Source organism: Buteo buteo, chromosome 5, assembly GCF_964188355.1.
Source record: "Buteo buteo chromosome 5, bButBut1.hap1.1, whole genome shotgun sequence".
Lineage (NCBI taxonomy): Eukaryota > Metazoa > Chordata > Aves > Accipitriformes > Accipitridae > Buteo > Buteo buteo.
This window is the reverse complement of record NC_134175.1, coordinates 52,357,379-52,374,280: the sequence shown is the minus strand read 5'-3', so window position 1 is coordinate 52,374,280 and position 16,902 is coordinate 52,357,379. Positions and strand designations below refer to the sequence as shown.

The window sequence follows — 16,902 nt, the reverse complement described above, 5'->3', positions numbered from 1 at the left end:
ATGTTTCTTTTATGGAATTTGGAATTATCCATCGTGCCTTTAGTTTAAAAAGTAGAGTAATTCTGCAATTCTAACAGCTGTAAGCACACCTGTGATCTTTTCCTGTGAAAATTGTTATGCACTGGGAAGCCCAAGTGGAACTGCTAAAATACAATTTTATTTTAGGAATCGGAGTTGCGAGAATATAAAAAATACCAAGAAAATACTCAACGCAAGTTAGCAGTTTTCTCTTTCATCCCTCCTGATCATATTAACATTGTACATATGTGTTCACTACTTTTTAGTAAGCCTGTCATTATTGTTAAAATATCTGATTATATTGATTTGCCTCTTTAGAATTACTTAGGATTGTGTAATTTACATCAAATTCCTGGTTATAATGGAACAAATATAGACTACATGCAAAGGTAAAGAAATGTTAGCAGCTCTGTTGTAAGAACTCAAGAAGACAAAAATAATTGCAATTGAAATTGGTTGTAGAGAATAATGGGGTTTTATTATTCACCTCTGTAGAAGACTCTATGAATCATTCAGATTAATATGTTAACTAAAAGAAAATATTGATCTCGAATGAGTTAATCAGAAAACATACAGATAGTAATTTTTAAGTATTTTATATCATCAATAACAAAATACACATTATTAAGAGCAAGATATGGAATTTAATTTGATGAATGAAACTGTGTTTAGAATCTCATGCTTTATTTTCAATAGTCAGGGGAGGAAAGTTGTAGTATTGACAAACACTTTAGAGAGATTATTTGTGATATAAACTTTGAATCCTTCTCCAACAGAAACTTTACAAGTTAGGATATGAAGAGCTGAAGAGGAAAGGCTATGATCTTCCTCCTGATGCTATACCGATCAAGTCAGCAAAGGCATCCAGAGACATAGCTAGTGAAGTAAGTCTTACAGAGTGAAAATAATACCAAGGCATAGAGCTGGTAGACACTTTTGGATAAAGATGTTTTTTATATAAAAGGAGGAGAGGTCTAAAATTTTAACAGTCTTATATTGCTGCCCTCCCCAGAGGTTGCATAATTCTTAATGATGTAAAGTTAATTAAATAATTTTAAACAATTTACAACAAGATAGTATATAATCAATTAATATCTTCTGGTCTTGCAATAAAAACATTAAAAATGTTGGAAAAATATGCAAAAAATTAAAATATATTAGATGCAAAAATATTAATCACTATATTAACAATAGAGAAATTTAAATTACAGTGTGAAAAGAGATGATAATTATTGTCTCTGCATTCAATTAGTACCAATACAAAACTGGGTACCGAAAGCAGCTTGGCCACCACATAGGAGCCCGTAACATAGAGGATGATCCAAAGATGATGTGGTCAATGCACGTAGCCAAGATCCAGAGTGACAGGGAGTACAAGAAAGCCTTTGAGAAGTCAAAGACACACTTCAGTAGCCCAGTGGACATGCTGGGGATTGTGCTGGCCAAGAAATGTCAGGAGCTGGTCAGCGATATTGATTACAAGCATCTTCTGCATCGGTGGACCTGTCTGCCGGACCAGAACGATGTTGTACAAGCCAGGAAAGTGTACGACCTTCAGAGCGACGTAAGTTGTTCTTTACTGGCTGTGTGAAAAAGAGAAGTCTCTCCTGCATTCTGTTCCTTTGTTGGAGAAGGTCCAGGTGGGGAGCATAAACGCAGGCTGATTCTGTGAGACTGAGACTGTGTGGTGCTGTACTATCTTGCTGAGAGTTGGCGTCATGAAGAGTCAGAGATGAAGTTTGTGTAGGGTCCTAGTTCATGGTCACAGAAGAGTCCTGTCTTGCCTTGAGCATTTTGCAGGTGGCTGGAGTTCTGTAGGGCAGGGGAAGGGCAATGGAGTCAAATATGACTCGGTCCTCCTTTTGGAGGACCGAGAGTGGGCAAAGGCAAGCCACGTGTGCAGTGGCAAACAGTACGAAGAGCGTTAGGTGATGAGGTATAAGGCTCTTCCTGTGCCACTGCCATCTGGAGCCTGCCAAATGGGGCAGGTCTTTCCTGGGGAGAGTAAGAAGATGTAGGGGGAAGTTTTGTGGATTGCTTGGCACCTGCTTGCGCTGCTGTAGGCACGGAGAAGCAGGTTGTGGGGAGCCGAGTTTAGTGGGAGTCCCTGTGGTGGTGGCTGTTGGGTTGATGCAGGGGAATGTGTTTTGGTAGGCAGAGCTTCCCTAGGTAGGAGGAGGGGTTGGATGGAGTGAGGAGGTTGCTGAGCTGCTTTGTTTCCTTACCTGTCCTTCAGAATGTGTACAAGTCCGACCTTCTGTGGCTGAGGGGCATTGGCTGGTTCCCCAGTGGTTCGCTGGACGATGAGAAGAACAAGAGGGCGAGCCTCATCCTGAGTGACAAGAAGTATCGGCAACACCCGGACACCATTAAATTCACGAGCATTCCTGACTCGATGCCTATGGTTCTGGCAAAGCACAACTCTGAAATTATGAACCAAGTGAGATTTCCTTGTGTTTACAACATGAAGGAAACGAGCGCCTTCCTTTCCCAGGACGTTGGGCGCTCTCCTTCCAGGGCTTGGGTTTTGCAAGTGGGGTATTGCATCCCCCTCTTGCATGAGGGATTTGTGTTCCTTGTTTTAGATGAAATTCTATTTTGTGTGGTTGGAGCAGTAATTGGTCGCAGTGCAGACAAGAAAAGGGTGGAGCGTTAGAAAGTTTGGGGAGAAGAAAAGGCATTCCTGAGCCCGTGCAAAGTAGAGGCCCCTTGCTTCAGTTCCTTGAGCTAGTTTGCTCTTTGGGTTTGTCGCCCTGTGCTCGCGTGATCTTATTTTGCGTTGTACTCGTTTTTTCAGCGCGCGTACACGTCAGCCTGGGAGAAAGATAAAACCAGCGTTCACATTATGCCGGATACACCTGGTATTTTGCTAGCCCAGCAGAACAAAGTGAACTTCAGTGAGGTAGGTGTCTGAGGTGGGGTTAGGTGTCTGTCCTGGACACTGCTGTGGCCCGAGAAGCAGCGTTGCTTGAGGGGAATGCTTGTTTTTCTTTCAGAAACTGTACAAGCTTGCGATGGAGGAAGAGAAGAAAAAGGGCTACGACATGCGAGCAGATGCCATTCCTATCAAGTCTGCTAAAGCTTCCAGAGACATTGCAAGTGATGTAAGTACACAGGAGCCCTCGGCAGCACGCCCTACCGGACAGTTTCCAGGTGCTTTCTTTCAGGGGAAGCCCAGGGTTTGCAACCTCAGCCGAATGGAGGCAACGCAGATCTTACCTGTTGTTACCATTCAGCTGGTCCGCAAATGTTTTGGTTTTGGGGAGTCTGCCTGTAGATGTCCCTGCATGTTGTGGGTGTGCAGTGTTGGGAAGGTCTGCGTAGATGGTGTGGAGAGAGTAACTGTGGGAGCTGAGTGACGGACATAATCCAAAGCAGCGTCCCTCCTGGGCTTGTGGCAGCATCTCCTTGTGCAGCGGAGTAGACTTTTGAGGTGGCGTGCTGCCCTTGGTTCTGCCAGTCTGCAGTCCCCTGGTTTTGCAGCTACACAGCTGAGCTGGACCTTAGGAAGGAAAACCCAAACCAGGTTTTTTGTTATGACCGGGGCATTAACCTTTTCTCTCTGGACTGGGGTCACTGCAGGCTCGTCATTACTGTGCCCCAGAGTATCTTTTCAGGGCTCAGTTCTGCAGGAGCTAAATTTACTCTCTCATATGAGGATCTGTAGCTCAGGTTTGTTCCCTTACTGTAAGGAGATGTGTTCAATCTCTCCTCAGTCTTGCTTGACATTTCAGTAAGAGGAGGGGGAAAAAGAGTCATGTTGCCCCTTGTCACTTCCCAAGCTTAGTGAATATAGGCCTGCAGCTGAGGACACACACTGGGCTGGGAGAAAAGACTCCTGAGCACTGTGCAGGAGAGCCTGGTGCAGTGGAGAGTGTCAGGTGCTGTGGGCTGTGTGGGTGAGTGCAGACAGGTCTGTGCAAGATGAGGCCCAGGTTGCCTGCTGGAGCAGTCCTGTGGTTTTCCCTGAGTTTTGCATCCCAGCTGCTGCTGAGCTGGCCTCTCTCAGTGGGGCGGCTTAGCTTGTGTGGAGACCCTGTCTGCTGGCATGCATTGCTCCTGGTTCCTGAGCTAGCTTGGTTGGAGTTGCCGTCTGGGCCTCCATGTGCCTCCTGTGGCCTGGTTCTACACCTATGTGCTACTACCTACGTGCGGGGTAGGATGGAAGTGTAGGACACAGTGGGGATATGCTGCACTTAGATGCCTCTCCACGTGGTCATCTTGCCAGGCTCCATTAGTAAAGCACTTGCTCACAGGCACTGCTACAGAATAGTTTCAGAAGGGAGGACAGCTGGCCTGAAACTTACTGAGCTTCTTTAACCCTGCAGTACAAGTATAAAGAAGGCTATCGCAAGCAGCTTGGTCACCATATTGGAGCCCGAAATATAGAGGATGATCCGAAGATGATGTGGTCGATGCACGTAGCCAAGATCCAGAGTGACAGGGAGTACAAGAAAGCCTTTGAGAAGACAAAGACACACTTCAGTAGCCCAGTGGACATGCTGGGGATTGTGCTGGCCAAGAAATGTCAGGAGCTGGTCAGCGATATTGATTACAAGCATCTTCTGCATCGGTGGACCTGTCTGCCGGACCAGAACGATGTTGTACAAGCCAGGAAAGTGTACGACCTTCAGAGCGACGTAAGTTGTTCTTTACTGGCTGTGTGAAAAAGAGAAGTCTCTCCTGCATTCTGTTCCTTTGTTGGAGAAGGTCCAGGTGGGGAGCATAAACGCAGGCTGATTCTGTGAGACTGAGACTGTGTGGTGCTGTACTATCTTGCTGAGAGTTGGCGTCATGAAGAGTCAGAGATGAAGTTTGTGTAGGGTCCTAGTTCATGGTCACAGAAGAGTCCTGCCTTGCCTTGAGCATTTTGCAGGTGGCTGGAGTTCTGTAGGGCAGGGGAAGGGCAATGGAGTCAAATATTTTCTTCTGCATGACTGAGGGTGGGCAAAGGCAAGCCACGTGTGCAGTGGCAAATAGTATGAAGAGCGTTAGGTGATGAGGTATAAGGCTCCTCCTGTGCCACTGCCATCTGGAGCCTGCTAAATGGGGCAGGTCTTTCCTGGGGAGAGTAAGAAGATGTAGGGGGAAGTTTTGTGGATTGCTTGGCACCTGCTTGCGCTGCTGTAGGCACGGAGAAGCAGGTTGTGGGGAGCCGAGTTTAGTGGGAGTCCCTGTGGTGGTGGCTGTTGGGTTGATGCAGGGGAATGTGTTTTGGTAGGCAGAGCTTCCCTAGGTAGGAGGAGGGGTTGGATGGAGTGAGGAGGTTGCTGAGCTGCTTTGTTTCCTTGCCTGTCCTTCAGAATGTGTACAAGTCCGACCTTCTGTGGCTGAGGGGCATTGGCTGGTCCCCCAGTGGTTCGCTGGACGATGAGAAGAACAAGAGGGCGAGCCTCATCCTGAGTGACAAGAAGTATCGGCAACACCCGGACACCATCAAATTCACGAGCATTCCTGACTCGATGCCTATGGTTCTGGCAAAGCACAACTCTGAAATTATGAACCAAGTGAGATTTCCTTGTGTTTGCAACATGAAGGAAACGAGCGCCTTCCTTTCCCAGGACGTTGGGCGCTCTCCTTCCAGGGCCTGGGTTTTGCAAGTGGGGTATTGCATCCCCCTCTTGCATGAGGGATTTGTGTTCCTTGTTTTAGATGAAATTCTATTTTGTGTGGTTGGAGCAGTAATTGGTCGCAGTGCAGACAAGAAAAGGGTGGAGCGTTAGAAAGTTTGGGGAGAAGAAAAGGCATTCCTGAGCCCGTGCAAAGTAGAGGCCCCTTGCTTCAGTTCCTTGAGCTAGTTTGCTCTTTGGGTTTGTCGCCCTGTGCTCGCGTGATCTTATTTTGCGTTGTACTCGTTTTTTCAGCGCGCGTACACGTCAGCCTGGGAGAAAGATAAAACCAGCGTTCACATTATGCCGGATACACCTGGTATTTTGCTAGCCCAGCAGAACAAAGTGAACTTCAGTGAGGTAGGTGTCTGAGGTGGGGTTAGGTGTCTGTCCTGGACACTGCTGTGGCCCGAGAAGCAGCGTTGCTTGAGGGGAATGCTTGTTTTTCTTTCAGAAACTGTACAAGCTTGCGATGGAGGAAGAGAAGAAAAAGGGCTACGACATGCGAGCAGATGCCATTCCTATCAAGTCTGCTAAAGCTTCCAGAGACATTGCAAGTGATGTAAGTACACAGGAGCCCTCGGCAGCACGCCCTACCGGACAGTTTCCAGGTGCTTTCTTTCAGGGGAAGCCCAGGGTTTGCAACCTCAGCCGAATGGAGGCAACGCAGATCTTACCTGTTGTTACCATTCAGCTGGTCCGCAAATGTTTTGGTTTTGGGGAGTCTGCCTGTAGATGTCCCTGCATGTTGTGGGTGTGCAGCGTTGGGAAGGTCTGCGTAGATGGTGTGGAGAGAGTAACTGTGGGAGCTGAGTGACGGACATAATCCAAAGCAGCGTCCCTCCTGGGCTTGTGGCAGCATCTCCTTGTGCAACGGAGTAGACTTTTGAGGTGGCGTGCTGCCCTTGGTTCTGCCAGTCTGCAGTCCCCTGGTTTTGCAGCTACACAGCTGAGCTGGACCTTAGGAAGGAAAACCCAAACCAGGTTTTTTGTAAAAATAAAGGCAGTATAAAAGTAAATAATTTTTTTTTATTATTAGCTTTAATATAAAAATGTATTACATATATGTGTTTAGTGTCTCTACAGTTCCAGGTCTGTCTCTATGTTCTCACAATTTTGATCTTCTGAATTGATTGAATAGGAGTTTATTTGGCTATCATACTTTTGAAAGTCACTAACTGATTCTTTTTGTAGAGGATGTTTATTGAACGTTGGACCTTTTGTATAGCTGCTGTATTTTGGCGACTTTTTCTACTCTCAGGTACTGAGTAGTAGCTCTTAATGTGTAGGCCAGGGAGTGTCTTCACAAATGTGAAAGTCATATCATGCAGCGAATGTTATATGAATCCTTCTGTAGCTGTATGCTGCGGTTCATCAGCTGAATATTTTCTTATTCTGAAGTCTCTGTGGTTTCAGATGCTAAGTTTTCTGGAGGTTGTGCCACAGGGGCTGCTACGGACGTAAAGAGAACTAAACTCAAACTCACTGAACATTTTTTTGCCTATAGTACAAGTATAAAGAAGGGTATCGCAAGCAGCTTGGTCACCATATCGGAGCCCGTAACATAGAGGATGATCCAAAGATGATGTGGTCAATGCATGTAGCCAAGATCCAGAGTGACAGGGAGTACAAGAAAGCCTTTGAGAAGACAAAGACACACTTCAGTAGCCCAGTGGACATGCTGGGGATTGTGCTGGCCAAGAAATGTCAGGAGCTGGTCAGCGATATTGATTACAAGCATCTTCTGCATCGGTGGACCTGTCTGCCGGACCAGAACGATGTTGTACAAGCCAGGAAAGTGTACGACCTTCAGAGCGACGTAAGTTGTTCTTTACTGGCTGTGTGAAAAAGAGAAGTCTCTCCTGCATTCTGTTCCTTTGTTGGAGAAGGTCCAGGTGGGGAGCATAAACGCAGGCTGATTCTGTGAGACTGAGACTGTGTGGTGCTGTACTATCTTGCTGAGAGTTGGCGTCATGAAGAGTCAGAGATGAAGTTTGTGTAGGGTCCTAGTTCATGGTCACAGAAGAGTCCTGCCTTGCCTTGAGCATTTTGCAGGTGGCTGGAGTTCTGTAGGGCAGGGGAAGGGCAATGGAGTCAAATATTTTCTTCTGCATGACTGAGGGTGGGCAAAGGCAAGCCACGTGTGCAGTGGCAAATAGTATGAAGAGCGTTAGGTGATGAGGTATAAGGCTCCTCCTGTGCCACTGCCATCTGGAGCCTGCCAAATGGGGCAGGTCTTTCCTGGGGAGAGTAAGAAGATGTAGGGGGAAGTTTTGTGGATTGCTTGGCACCTGCTTGCGCTGCTGTAGGCACGGAGAAGCAGGTTGTGGGGAGCCGAGTTTAGTGGGAGTCCCTGTGGTGGTGGCTGTTGGGTTGATGCAGGGGAATGTGTTTTGGTAGGCAGAGCTTCCCTAGGTAGGAGGAGGGGTTGGATGGAGTGAGGAGGTTGCTGAGCTGCTTTGTTTCCTTACCTGTCCTTCAGAATGTGTACAAGTCCGACCTTCTGTGGCTGAGGGGCATTGGCTGGTCCCCCAGTGGTTCGCTGGACGATGAGAAGAACAAGAGGGCGAGCCTCATCCTGAGTGACAAGAAGTATCGGCAACACCCGGACACCATCAAATTCACGAGCATTCCTGACTCGATGCCTATGGTTCTGGCAAAGCACAACTCTGAAATTATGAACCAAGTGAGATTTCCTTGTGTTTGCAACATGAAGGAAACGAGCGCCTTCCTTTCCCAGGACGTTGGGCGCTCTCCTTCCAGGGCCTGGGTTTTGCAAGTGGGGTATTGCATCCCCCTCTTGCATGAGGGATTTGTGTTCCTTGTTTTAGATGAAATTCTATTTTGTGTGGTTGGAGCAGTAATTGGTCGCAGTGCAGACAAGAAAAGGGTGGAGCGTTAGAAAGTTTGGGGAGAAGAAAAGGCATTCCTGAGCCCGTGCAAAGTAGAGGCCCCTTGCTTCAGTTCCTTGAGCTAGTTTGCTCTTTGGGTTTGTCGCCCTGTGCTCGCGTGATCTTATTTTGTGTTGTACTCGTTTTTTCAGCGCGCGTACACGTCAGCCTGGGAGAAAGATAAAACCAGCGTTCACATTATGCCGGATACACCTGGTATTTTGCTAGCCCAGCAGAACAAAGTGAACTTCAGTGAGGTAGGTGTCTGAGGTGAGGTTAGGTGTCTGTCCTGGACACTGCTGTGGCCCGAGAAGCAGCGTTGCTTGAGGGGAATGCTTGTTTTTCTTTCAGAAACTGTACAAGCTTGCGATGGAGGAAGAAAAGAAAAAGGGCTACGACATGCGAGCAGATGCCATTCCTATCAAGTCTGCTAAAGCTTCCAGAGACATTGCAAGTGATGTAAGTACACAGGAGCCCTCGGCAGCACGCCCTACCGGACAGTTTCCAGGTGCTTTCTTTCAGGGGAAGCCCAGGGTTTGCAACCTCAGCCGAATGGAGGCAACGCAGATCTTACCTGTTGTTACCATTCAGCTGGTCCGCAAATGTTTTGGTTTTGGGGAGTCTGCCTGTAGATGTCCCTGCATGTTGTGGGTGTGCAGCGTTGGGAAGGTCTGCGTAGATGGTGTGGAGAGAGTAACTGTGGGAGCTGAGTGACGGACATAATCCAAAGCAGCGTCCCTCCTGGGCTTGTGGCAGCATCTCCTTGTGCAACGGAGTAGACTTTTGAGGTGGCGTGCTGCCCTTGGTTCTGCCAGTCTGCAGTCCCCTGGTTTTGCAGCTACACAGCTGAGCTGGACCTTAGGAAGGAAAACCCAAACCAGGTTTTTTGTTATGACCGGGGCATTAACCTTTTCTCTCTGGACTGGGGTCACTGCAGGCTCGTCATTACTGTGCCCCAGAGTATCTTTTCAGGGCTCAGTTCTGCAGGAGCTAAATTTACTCTCTCATATGAGGATCTGTAGCTCAGGTTTGTTCCCTTACTGTAAGGAGATGTGTTCAATCTCTCCTCAGTCTTGCTTGACATTTCAGTAAGAGGAGGGGGAAAAAGAGTCATGTTGCCCCTTGTCACTTCCCAAGCTTAGTGAATATAGGCCTGCAGCTGAGGACACACACTGGGCTGGGAGAAAAGACTCCTGAGCACTGTGCAGGAGAGCCTGGTGCAGTGGAGAGTGTCAGGTGCTGTGGGCTGTGTGGGTGAGTGCAGACAGGTCTGTGCAAGATGAGGCCCAGGTTGCCTGCTGGAGCAGTCCTGTGGTTTTCCCTGAGTTTTGCATCCCAGCTGCTGCTGAGCTGGCCTCTCTCAGTGGGGCGGCTTAGCTTGTGTGGAGACCCTGTCTGCTGGCATGCATTGCTCCTGGTTCCTGAGCTAGCTTGGTTGGAGTTGCCGTCTGGGCCTCCATGTGCCTCCTGTGGCCTGGTTCTACACCTATGTGCTACTACCTACGTGCGGGGTAGGATGGAAGTGTAGGACACAGTGGGGATATGCTGCACTTAGATGCCTCTCCACGTGGTCATCTTGCCAGGCTCCATTAGTAAAGCACTTGCTCACAGGCACTGCTACAGAATAGTTTCAGAAGGGAGGACAGCTGGCCTGAAACTTACTGAGCTTCTTTAACCCTGCAGTACAAGTATAAAGAAGGCTATCGCAAGCAGCTTGGTCACCATATTGGAGCCCGAAATATAGAGGATGATCCGAAGATGATGTGGTCGATGCACGTAGCCAAGATCCAGAGTGACAGGGAGTACAAGAAAGCCTTTGAGAAGACAAAGACACACTTCAGTAGCCCAGTGGACATGCTGGGGATTGTGCTGGCCAAGAAATGTCAGGAGCTGGTCAGCGATATTGATTACAAGCATCTTCTGCATCGGTGGACCTGTCTGCCGGACCAGAACGATGTTGTACAAGCCAGGAAAGTGTACGACCTTCAGAGCGACGTAAGTTGTTCTTTACTGGCTGTGTGAAAAAGAGAAGTCTCTCCTGCATTCTGTTCCTTTGTTGGAGAAGGTCCAGGTGGGGAGCATAAACGCAGGCTGATTCTGTGAGACTGAGACTGTGTGGTGCTGTACTATCTTGCTGAGAGTTGGCGTCATGAAGAGTCAGAGATGAAGTTTGTGTAGGGTCCTAGTTCATGGTCACAGAAGAGTCCTGCCTTGCCTTGAGCATTTTGCAGGTGGCTGGAGTTCTGTAGGGCAGGGGAAGGGCAATGGAGTCAAATATTTTCTTCTGCATGACTGAGGGTGGGCAAAGGCAAGCCACGTGTGCAGTGGCAAATAGTATGAAGAGCGTTAGGTGATGAGGTATAAGGCTCCTCCTGTGCCACTGCCATCTGGAGCCTGCCAAATGGGGCAGGTCTTTCCTGGGGAGAGTAAGAAGATGTAGGGGGAAGTTTTGTGGATTGCTTGGCACCTGCTTGCGCTGCTGTAGGCACAGAGAAGCAGGTTGTGGGGAGCCGAGTTTAGTGGGAGTCCCTGTGGTGGTGGCTGTTGGGTTGATGCAGGGGAATGTGTTTTGGTAGGCAGAGCTTCCCTAGGTAGGAGGAGGGGTTGGATGGAGTGAGGAGGTTGCTGAGCTGCTTTGTTTCCTTGCCTGTCCTTCAGAATGTGTACAAGTCCGACCTTCTGTGGCTGAGGGGCATTGGCTGGTCCCCCAGTGGTTCGCTGGACGATGAGAAGAACAAGAGGGCGAGCCTCATCCTGAGTGACAAGAAGTATCGGCAACACCCGGACACCATCAAATTCACGAGCATTCCTGACTCGATGCCTATGGTTCTGGCAAAGCACAACTCTGAAATTATGAACCAAGTGAGATTTCCTTGTGTTTGCAACATGAAGGAAACGAGCGCCTTCCTTTCCCAGGACGTTGGGCGCTCTCCTTCCAGGGCCTGGGTTTTGCAAGTGGGGTATTGCATCCCCCTCTTGCATGAGGGATTTGTGTTCCTTGTTTTAGATGAAATTCTATTTTGTGTGGTTGGAGCAGTAATTGGTCGCAGTGCAGACAAGAAAAGGGTGGAGCGTTAGAAAGTTTGGGGAGAAGAAAAGGCATTCCTGAGCCCGTGCAAAGTAGAGGCCCCTTGCTTCAGTTCCTTGAGCTAGTTTGCTCTTTGGGTTTGTCGCCCTGTGCTCGCGTGATCTTATTTTGCGTTGTACTCGTTTTTTCAGCGCGCGTACACGTCAGCCTGGGAGAAAGATAAAACCAGCGTTCACATTATGCCGGATACACCTGGTATTTTGCTAGCCCAGCAGAACAAAGTGAACTTCAGTGAGGTAGGTGTCTGAGGTGGGGTTAGGTGTCTGTCCTGGACACTGCTGTGGCCTGAGAAGCAGCGTTGCTTGAGGGGAATGCTTGTTTTTCTTTCAGAAACTGTACAAGCTTGCGATGGAGGAAGAGAAGAAAAAGGGCTACGACATGCGAGCAGATGCCATTCCTATCAAGTCTGCTAAAGCTTCCAGAGACATTGCAAGTGATGTAAGTACACAGGAGCCCTCGGCAGCACGCCCTACCGGACAGTTTCCAGGTGCTTTCTTTCAGGGGAAGCCCAGGGTTTGCAACCTCAGCCGAATGGAGGCAACGCAGATCTTACCTGTTGTTACCATTCAGCTGGTCCGCAAATGTTTTGGTTTTGGGGAGTCTGCCTGTAGATGTCCCTGCATGTTGTGGGTGTGCAGCGTTGGGAAGGTCTGCGTAGATGGTGTGGAGAGAGTAACTGTGGGAGCTGAGTGACGGACATAATCCAAAGCAGCATCCCTCCTGGGCTTGTGGCAGCATCTCCTTGTGCAACGGAGTAGACTTTTGAGGTGGCGTGCTGCCCTTGGTTCTGCCAGTCTGCAGTCCCCTGGTTTTGCAGCTACACAGCTGAGCTGGACCTTAGGAAGGAAAACCCAAACCAGGTTTTTTGTAAAAATAAAGGCAGTATAAAAGTAAATAATTTTTTTTTATTATTAGCTTTAATATAAAAATGTATTACATATATGTGTTTAGTGTCTCTACAGTTCCAGGTCTGTCTCTATGTTCTCACAATTTTGATCTTCTGAATTGATTGAATAGGAGTTTATTTGGCTATCATACTTTTGAAAGTCACTAACTGATTCTTTTTGTAGAGGATGTTTATTGAACGTTGGACCTTTTGTATAGCTGCTGTATTTTGGCGACTTTTTCTACTCTCAGGTACTGAGTAGTAGCTCTTAATGTGTAGGCCAGGGAGTGTCTTCACAAATGTGAAAGTCATATCATGCAGCGAATGTTATATGAATCCTTCTGTAGCTGTATGCTGCGGTTCATCAGCTGAATATTTTCTTATTCTGAAGTCTCTGTGGTTTCAGATGCTAAGTTTTCTGGAGGTTGTGCCACAGGGGCTGCTACGGACGTAAAGAGAACTAAACTCAAACTCACTGAACATTTTTTTGCCTATAGTACAAGTATAAAGAAGGGTATCGCAAGCAGCTTGGCCACCATATCGGAGCCCGTAACATAGAGGATGATCCAAAGATGATGTGGTCAATGCATGTAGCCAAGATCCAGAGTGACAGGGAGTACAAGAAAGCCTTTGAGAAGACAAAGACACACTTCAGTAGCCCAGTGGACATGCTGGGGATTGTGCTGGCCAAGAAATGTCAGGAGCTGGTCAGCGATATTGATTACCGCCACTATCTGCATCAGTGGACCTGTCTGCCGGACCAGAATGATGTTATCCATGCTAAGCAAGCCTATGATCTACAGAGTGATGTGAGTACTTGCTGATAAGCATTGGATTTCTAACACGTATGTAATTTCCTTGGAATATAAACTACAGAAGCTTCTTAGACTGTATCTCTCATATAGTGTTTTTTCACATTGTTTTTTTATCTATTCTAAGCAAGTTCATAAGATTTTTAGGAGTGAATGAATCTGTGTCTAAGGAAGGTTGAATATTATGAAGGTTGTTTATATACAGGTAATCAGTTAGCCGAACAGTAGAATTAGCTGCATATAATCCTTCATAATAGACAATCTTAATACCTTCATATTTGGAGTAACTGTGTACGAAGAGGAAATTGCCTAGTATGACTTTTTTTTTTAGTTGCCTGACTTTAGTGGAGAGAATTCCTTTGTTCTGTCTTGGAGAAAATTGTTTAAATTAAGACCTGCTATTCTTAGTGGGTGATCATTTATTTGTTGTAAACAAATGTTACAGGAAAAGTTTATACTGACTTTCAGGATTTTGTTTTAATCCCATTACTTTTTGACCATTCTCCACCATGTTGTCAGGTGAATGATATCTCTTGAAGACAGATACATCGTTTCAATCTGGGTTGCTAACAGAGATTGTTTTGCAGATTGAACTAGGAGGAAGGCAACTTACAGAAAGTAACCTTTAGTTGCATGGTATATATTAAATGTTTAACTGGCAGTATTAATGAAAGAACTGTCTTTGTATTTTGTAATAGAACTGCTACAAGTCTGACCTTGAATGGTTGCGAGGCATTGGTTGGGTCCCACTTGGTTCCTTGGAGGTTGAAAAAGCCAAGAAGGCAGGGGAGATCCTGAGTGACAGAATATACCGTCAGCCTCCAGACACAATCAAGTTTACTAGCATCACTGATTCTCTAGAGATGGTTTTAGCCAAGCAGAATGCAGAGACAATGAATAAGGTGAGTATTGATTCGATTAGGTAACATGTCAGCAGTCTTGGCCTAAACCCTGGAGACAGGACTAGAAATAGGCATGTGTGGTTGCTGTATGAGATTTCAGCACAGTGAGGCTGTAAGAGTGTAAGTTACGTTCTTGGTAATTAACAGTAACTTATTTTCAGCAAGTGCTATTTTAATAGTATCTTCCAAGTTACCCAGTTAAATTGGAATTATCAGTTGTGAAGCTTTCCACATACACTACGGTGCGTCTACTAATGTGTTACCTAACTTTCATCTAATTCTTAATATAGCAATTTGTCTAATCTAATAATTTATCAAGTTTATCCAGTAATTAGTAATTAATAAATGACTTGTTTTAGGGCAGTCTTTGAAACATCTGTATTTTAAACAATTCATCGTAGTACTTAAAATGTAAGACTTCGTCTGATTATGTGGCCCTGATCTCAATCCTATTTATGTCAATAAAACCACTTCATCTTTCAAACACACCTTGTTTTTAGAGTTTAGATTTCTGTGTGTCTGATTAGTATTCTGTGCCTTTTTTCTAAACGTTTTGTTTTTTTTTTTAACACAATCCTTTCTAGGTTACCAGTTCTTAATCTGAACATTAAGTATCTAGAGGAGTGAATATAAAATCTCATTGCTATATAAGGAATAAGGATTTTAGACTTGGAGTACAGATCTGTAATTCTTCTTGCATTTTAGGAGATCTCCAAGTAGCCCCTGTTTTTTTCCCCCCTTTAACATACGTTATTTCTTTTTCAGCGTTTATATACTGAGGCCTGGGATAAAGACAAGACACAAATTCACATAATGCCTGACACACCTGAAATCACACTGGCAAAACAGAACATGCAAAACTACAGTGTGGTGAGTGTGTTAGCTCTTCGAATGTAACTGGTCTGTTTCATGGCTGGATCATCAGTATTCTGATAAACCTTATATAGATGATACCATCAGTTTAAGTAACCCCCAATATTCATTCTCAAAATTGTGACTTTAAAAACTTCATTTGCATATTTGTACAGTAGTGCGTACACATAAAACAGTGAATGCTATTCAGAATAAACTCCATGAGAAGTTGTGTGTCTCCAGTGAATTTTTGGGAGTCATTTCTGCTAATGTGCATACTATTGGGAAGGCAGAAAATTAATTCCAACATTGGAAGTATCAAACAGGTAATTTCCAGCACAATTCTGAAGAGCAGTGATACCAGTGTTCAATGTTAGTTTAGGCCGATAAATTGACATGAGTAAGAGGTGGCTTTAAAAAGTATGTTTTACTCTATTTGTATAGAAGAATAGTTTATCTCCAAATTTGTAGTCAATGTTACGTTATTTAAAGTATTGAAAGAAAAAAATCATTAGCTAATGTATTTAGCAAAGATCTTCCTTTGATACGAATTTCTATCGGCTCCTGATCTGGGGCATTGAGTTAAAGTTAAAGCTGGGTTAGAATACATCTCAACACATTTTTTTAAATCTACTCTACTTACAAGCCATTTGTTTTGCATAGAATATAATACATGGAGCTTACTTACATGAATCCCATTGTTAATTCTTCACCTAGAAACTCTACAAACAGGCCATGGAAGAAGCAAAAAAGAAAGGCTATGATTTGAGAAGTGATGCTATCCCCATTCAAGCTGCCAAAGCATCCAGGCAAATTGCCAGTGATGTAAGAAACTACATTTTTCTTTGTGTGGTGACATCTGATCTCTGCAACCTGAAAGTTATCAGCTGGATTCTGTAAAAGGCATTTCAATTAAACTGTGATCTGATATAGTAGATTTTTGGAAGCAAATTATTAGATGTGTTTAAAGACTTAATTGTAAAAATTAAATGTTGAGAAGTTATAAGCACAATATAATGCTGTTATCATGTTAATTTTATAGCTCATAAACCTGTATCTTTAATTAAATCTTAACAGTATGTATATTAATATATTTAATAAGGATTAAGTATATTTAATAAGAGGAGGATTATTTATCACTAATACTAGTGAAGAGTGTTTTTTCAGAAGAACTTACTTCAAAATCTCTATTTAGGGTTCTAACTGAAATCTCAATTATTTAACGTGAGAATCCATGTTATTAGCCCCAGAATTGCTTTGACAGTTTGGTTTTTTTGACTGTAGGTTAAAGGGAAATTTTGAGAGTTTATTATTAGAAATATTTAATACGAGTACCTGATATTTAGAGGTAATATGGAAATATGATATCTTGATTTATATTTCAGTACAAATACAAAGAAGGGTATCGCAAGCAGCTTGGCCACCACATAGGGGCACGTAACATAGAGGATGATCCAAAGATGATGTGGTCAATGCATGTAGCCAAGATCCAGAGTGACAGGGAGTATAAGAAAGCTTTTGAGAAGACAAAGACACACTTCAGTAGCCCAGTGGACATGCTGGGAATCGTGTTGGCCAAGAAATGTCAGGAGCTGGTCAGCGATGTTGATTACCGCCACTATCTGCATCAGTGGATCTGTCTGCCAGACCAGAATGATGTTATCCATGCTAAGAAAGCCTATGATCTACAGAGTGATGTAAGCTCTTTTGATTTAATTTTTGGTGAGGAATGTATTTGATATTTTACATAGGTGGACCAGGCCATAACATACCAATGCGGTAGAATTAAATTTGCAAGAGTTATTTTTAAGTTTCATGGCTAATTGAAACTCAGGTCTCCAAGA

General features: G+C 45.1%; 1 protein-coding gene across 42 annotated transcripts in view; it reads left to right on the top strand.

Moving 5' to 3' along the window:
• The window catches only part of NEB (nebulin), a 129,923-nt gene that overhangs the window by 39,362 nt on the left and 73,659 nt on the right, over positions 1–16,902 (top strand). For 41 of the 42 annotated variants that reach the window (XM_075029022.1, XM_075029045.1, XM_075029033.1 and 38 more), the window contains 22 exons: positions 795–902; positions 1,271–1,582; positions 2,255–2,458; positions 2,816–2,920; positions 3,015–3,122; positions 4,347–4,658; positions 5,322–5,525; positions 5,883–5,987; positions 6,082–6,189; positions 7,135–7,446; positions 8,110–8,313; positions 8,671–8,775; positions 8,870–8,977; positions 10,202–10,513; positions 11,177–11,380; positions 11,738–11,842; positions 11,937–12,044; positions 12,990–13,301; positions 14,003–14,206; positions 14,972–15,076; positions 15,776–15,883; positions 16,444–16,755. In XM_075029022.1, coding sequence (XP_074885123.1) covers positions 795–902; positions 1,271–1,582; positions 2,255–2,458; positions 2,816–2,920; positions 3,015–3,122; positions 4,347–4,658; positions 5,322–5,525; positions 5,883–5,987; positions 6,082–6,189; positions 7,135–7,446; positions 8,110–8,313; positions 8,671–8,775; positions 8,870–8,977; positions 10,202–10,513; positions 11,177–11,380; positions 11,738–11,842; positions 11,937–12,044; positions 12,990–13,301; positions 14,003–14,206; positions 14,972–15,076; positions 15,776–15,883; positions 16,444–16,755 — 4,065 coding nt within the window. The remainder of the gene's footprint in view (positions 1–794; positions 903–1,270; positions 1,583–2,254; positions 2,459–2,815; positions 2,921–3,014; positions 3,123–4,346; positions 4,659–5,321; positions 5,526–5,882; positions 5,988–6,081; positions 6,190–7,134; positions 7,447–8,109; positions 8,314–8,670; positions 8,776–8,869; positions 8,978–10,201; positions 10,514–11,176; positions 11,381–11,737; positions 11,843–11,936; positions 12,045–12,989; positions 13,302–14,002; positions 14,207–14,971; positions 15,077–15,775; positions 15,884–16,443; positions 16,756–16,902) is intronic. The other variant, XM_075029060.1, reaches the window with a different exon arrangement.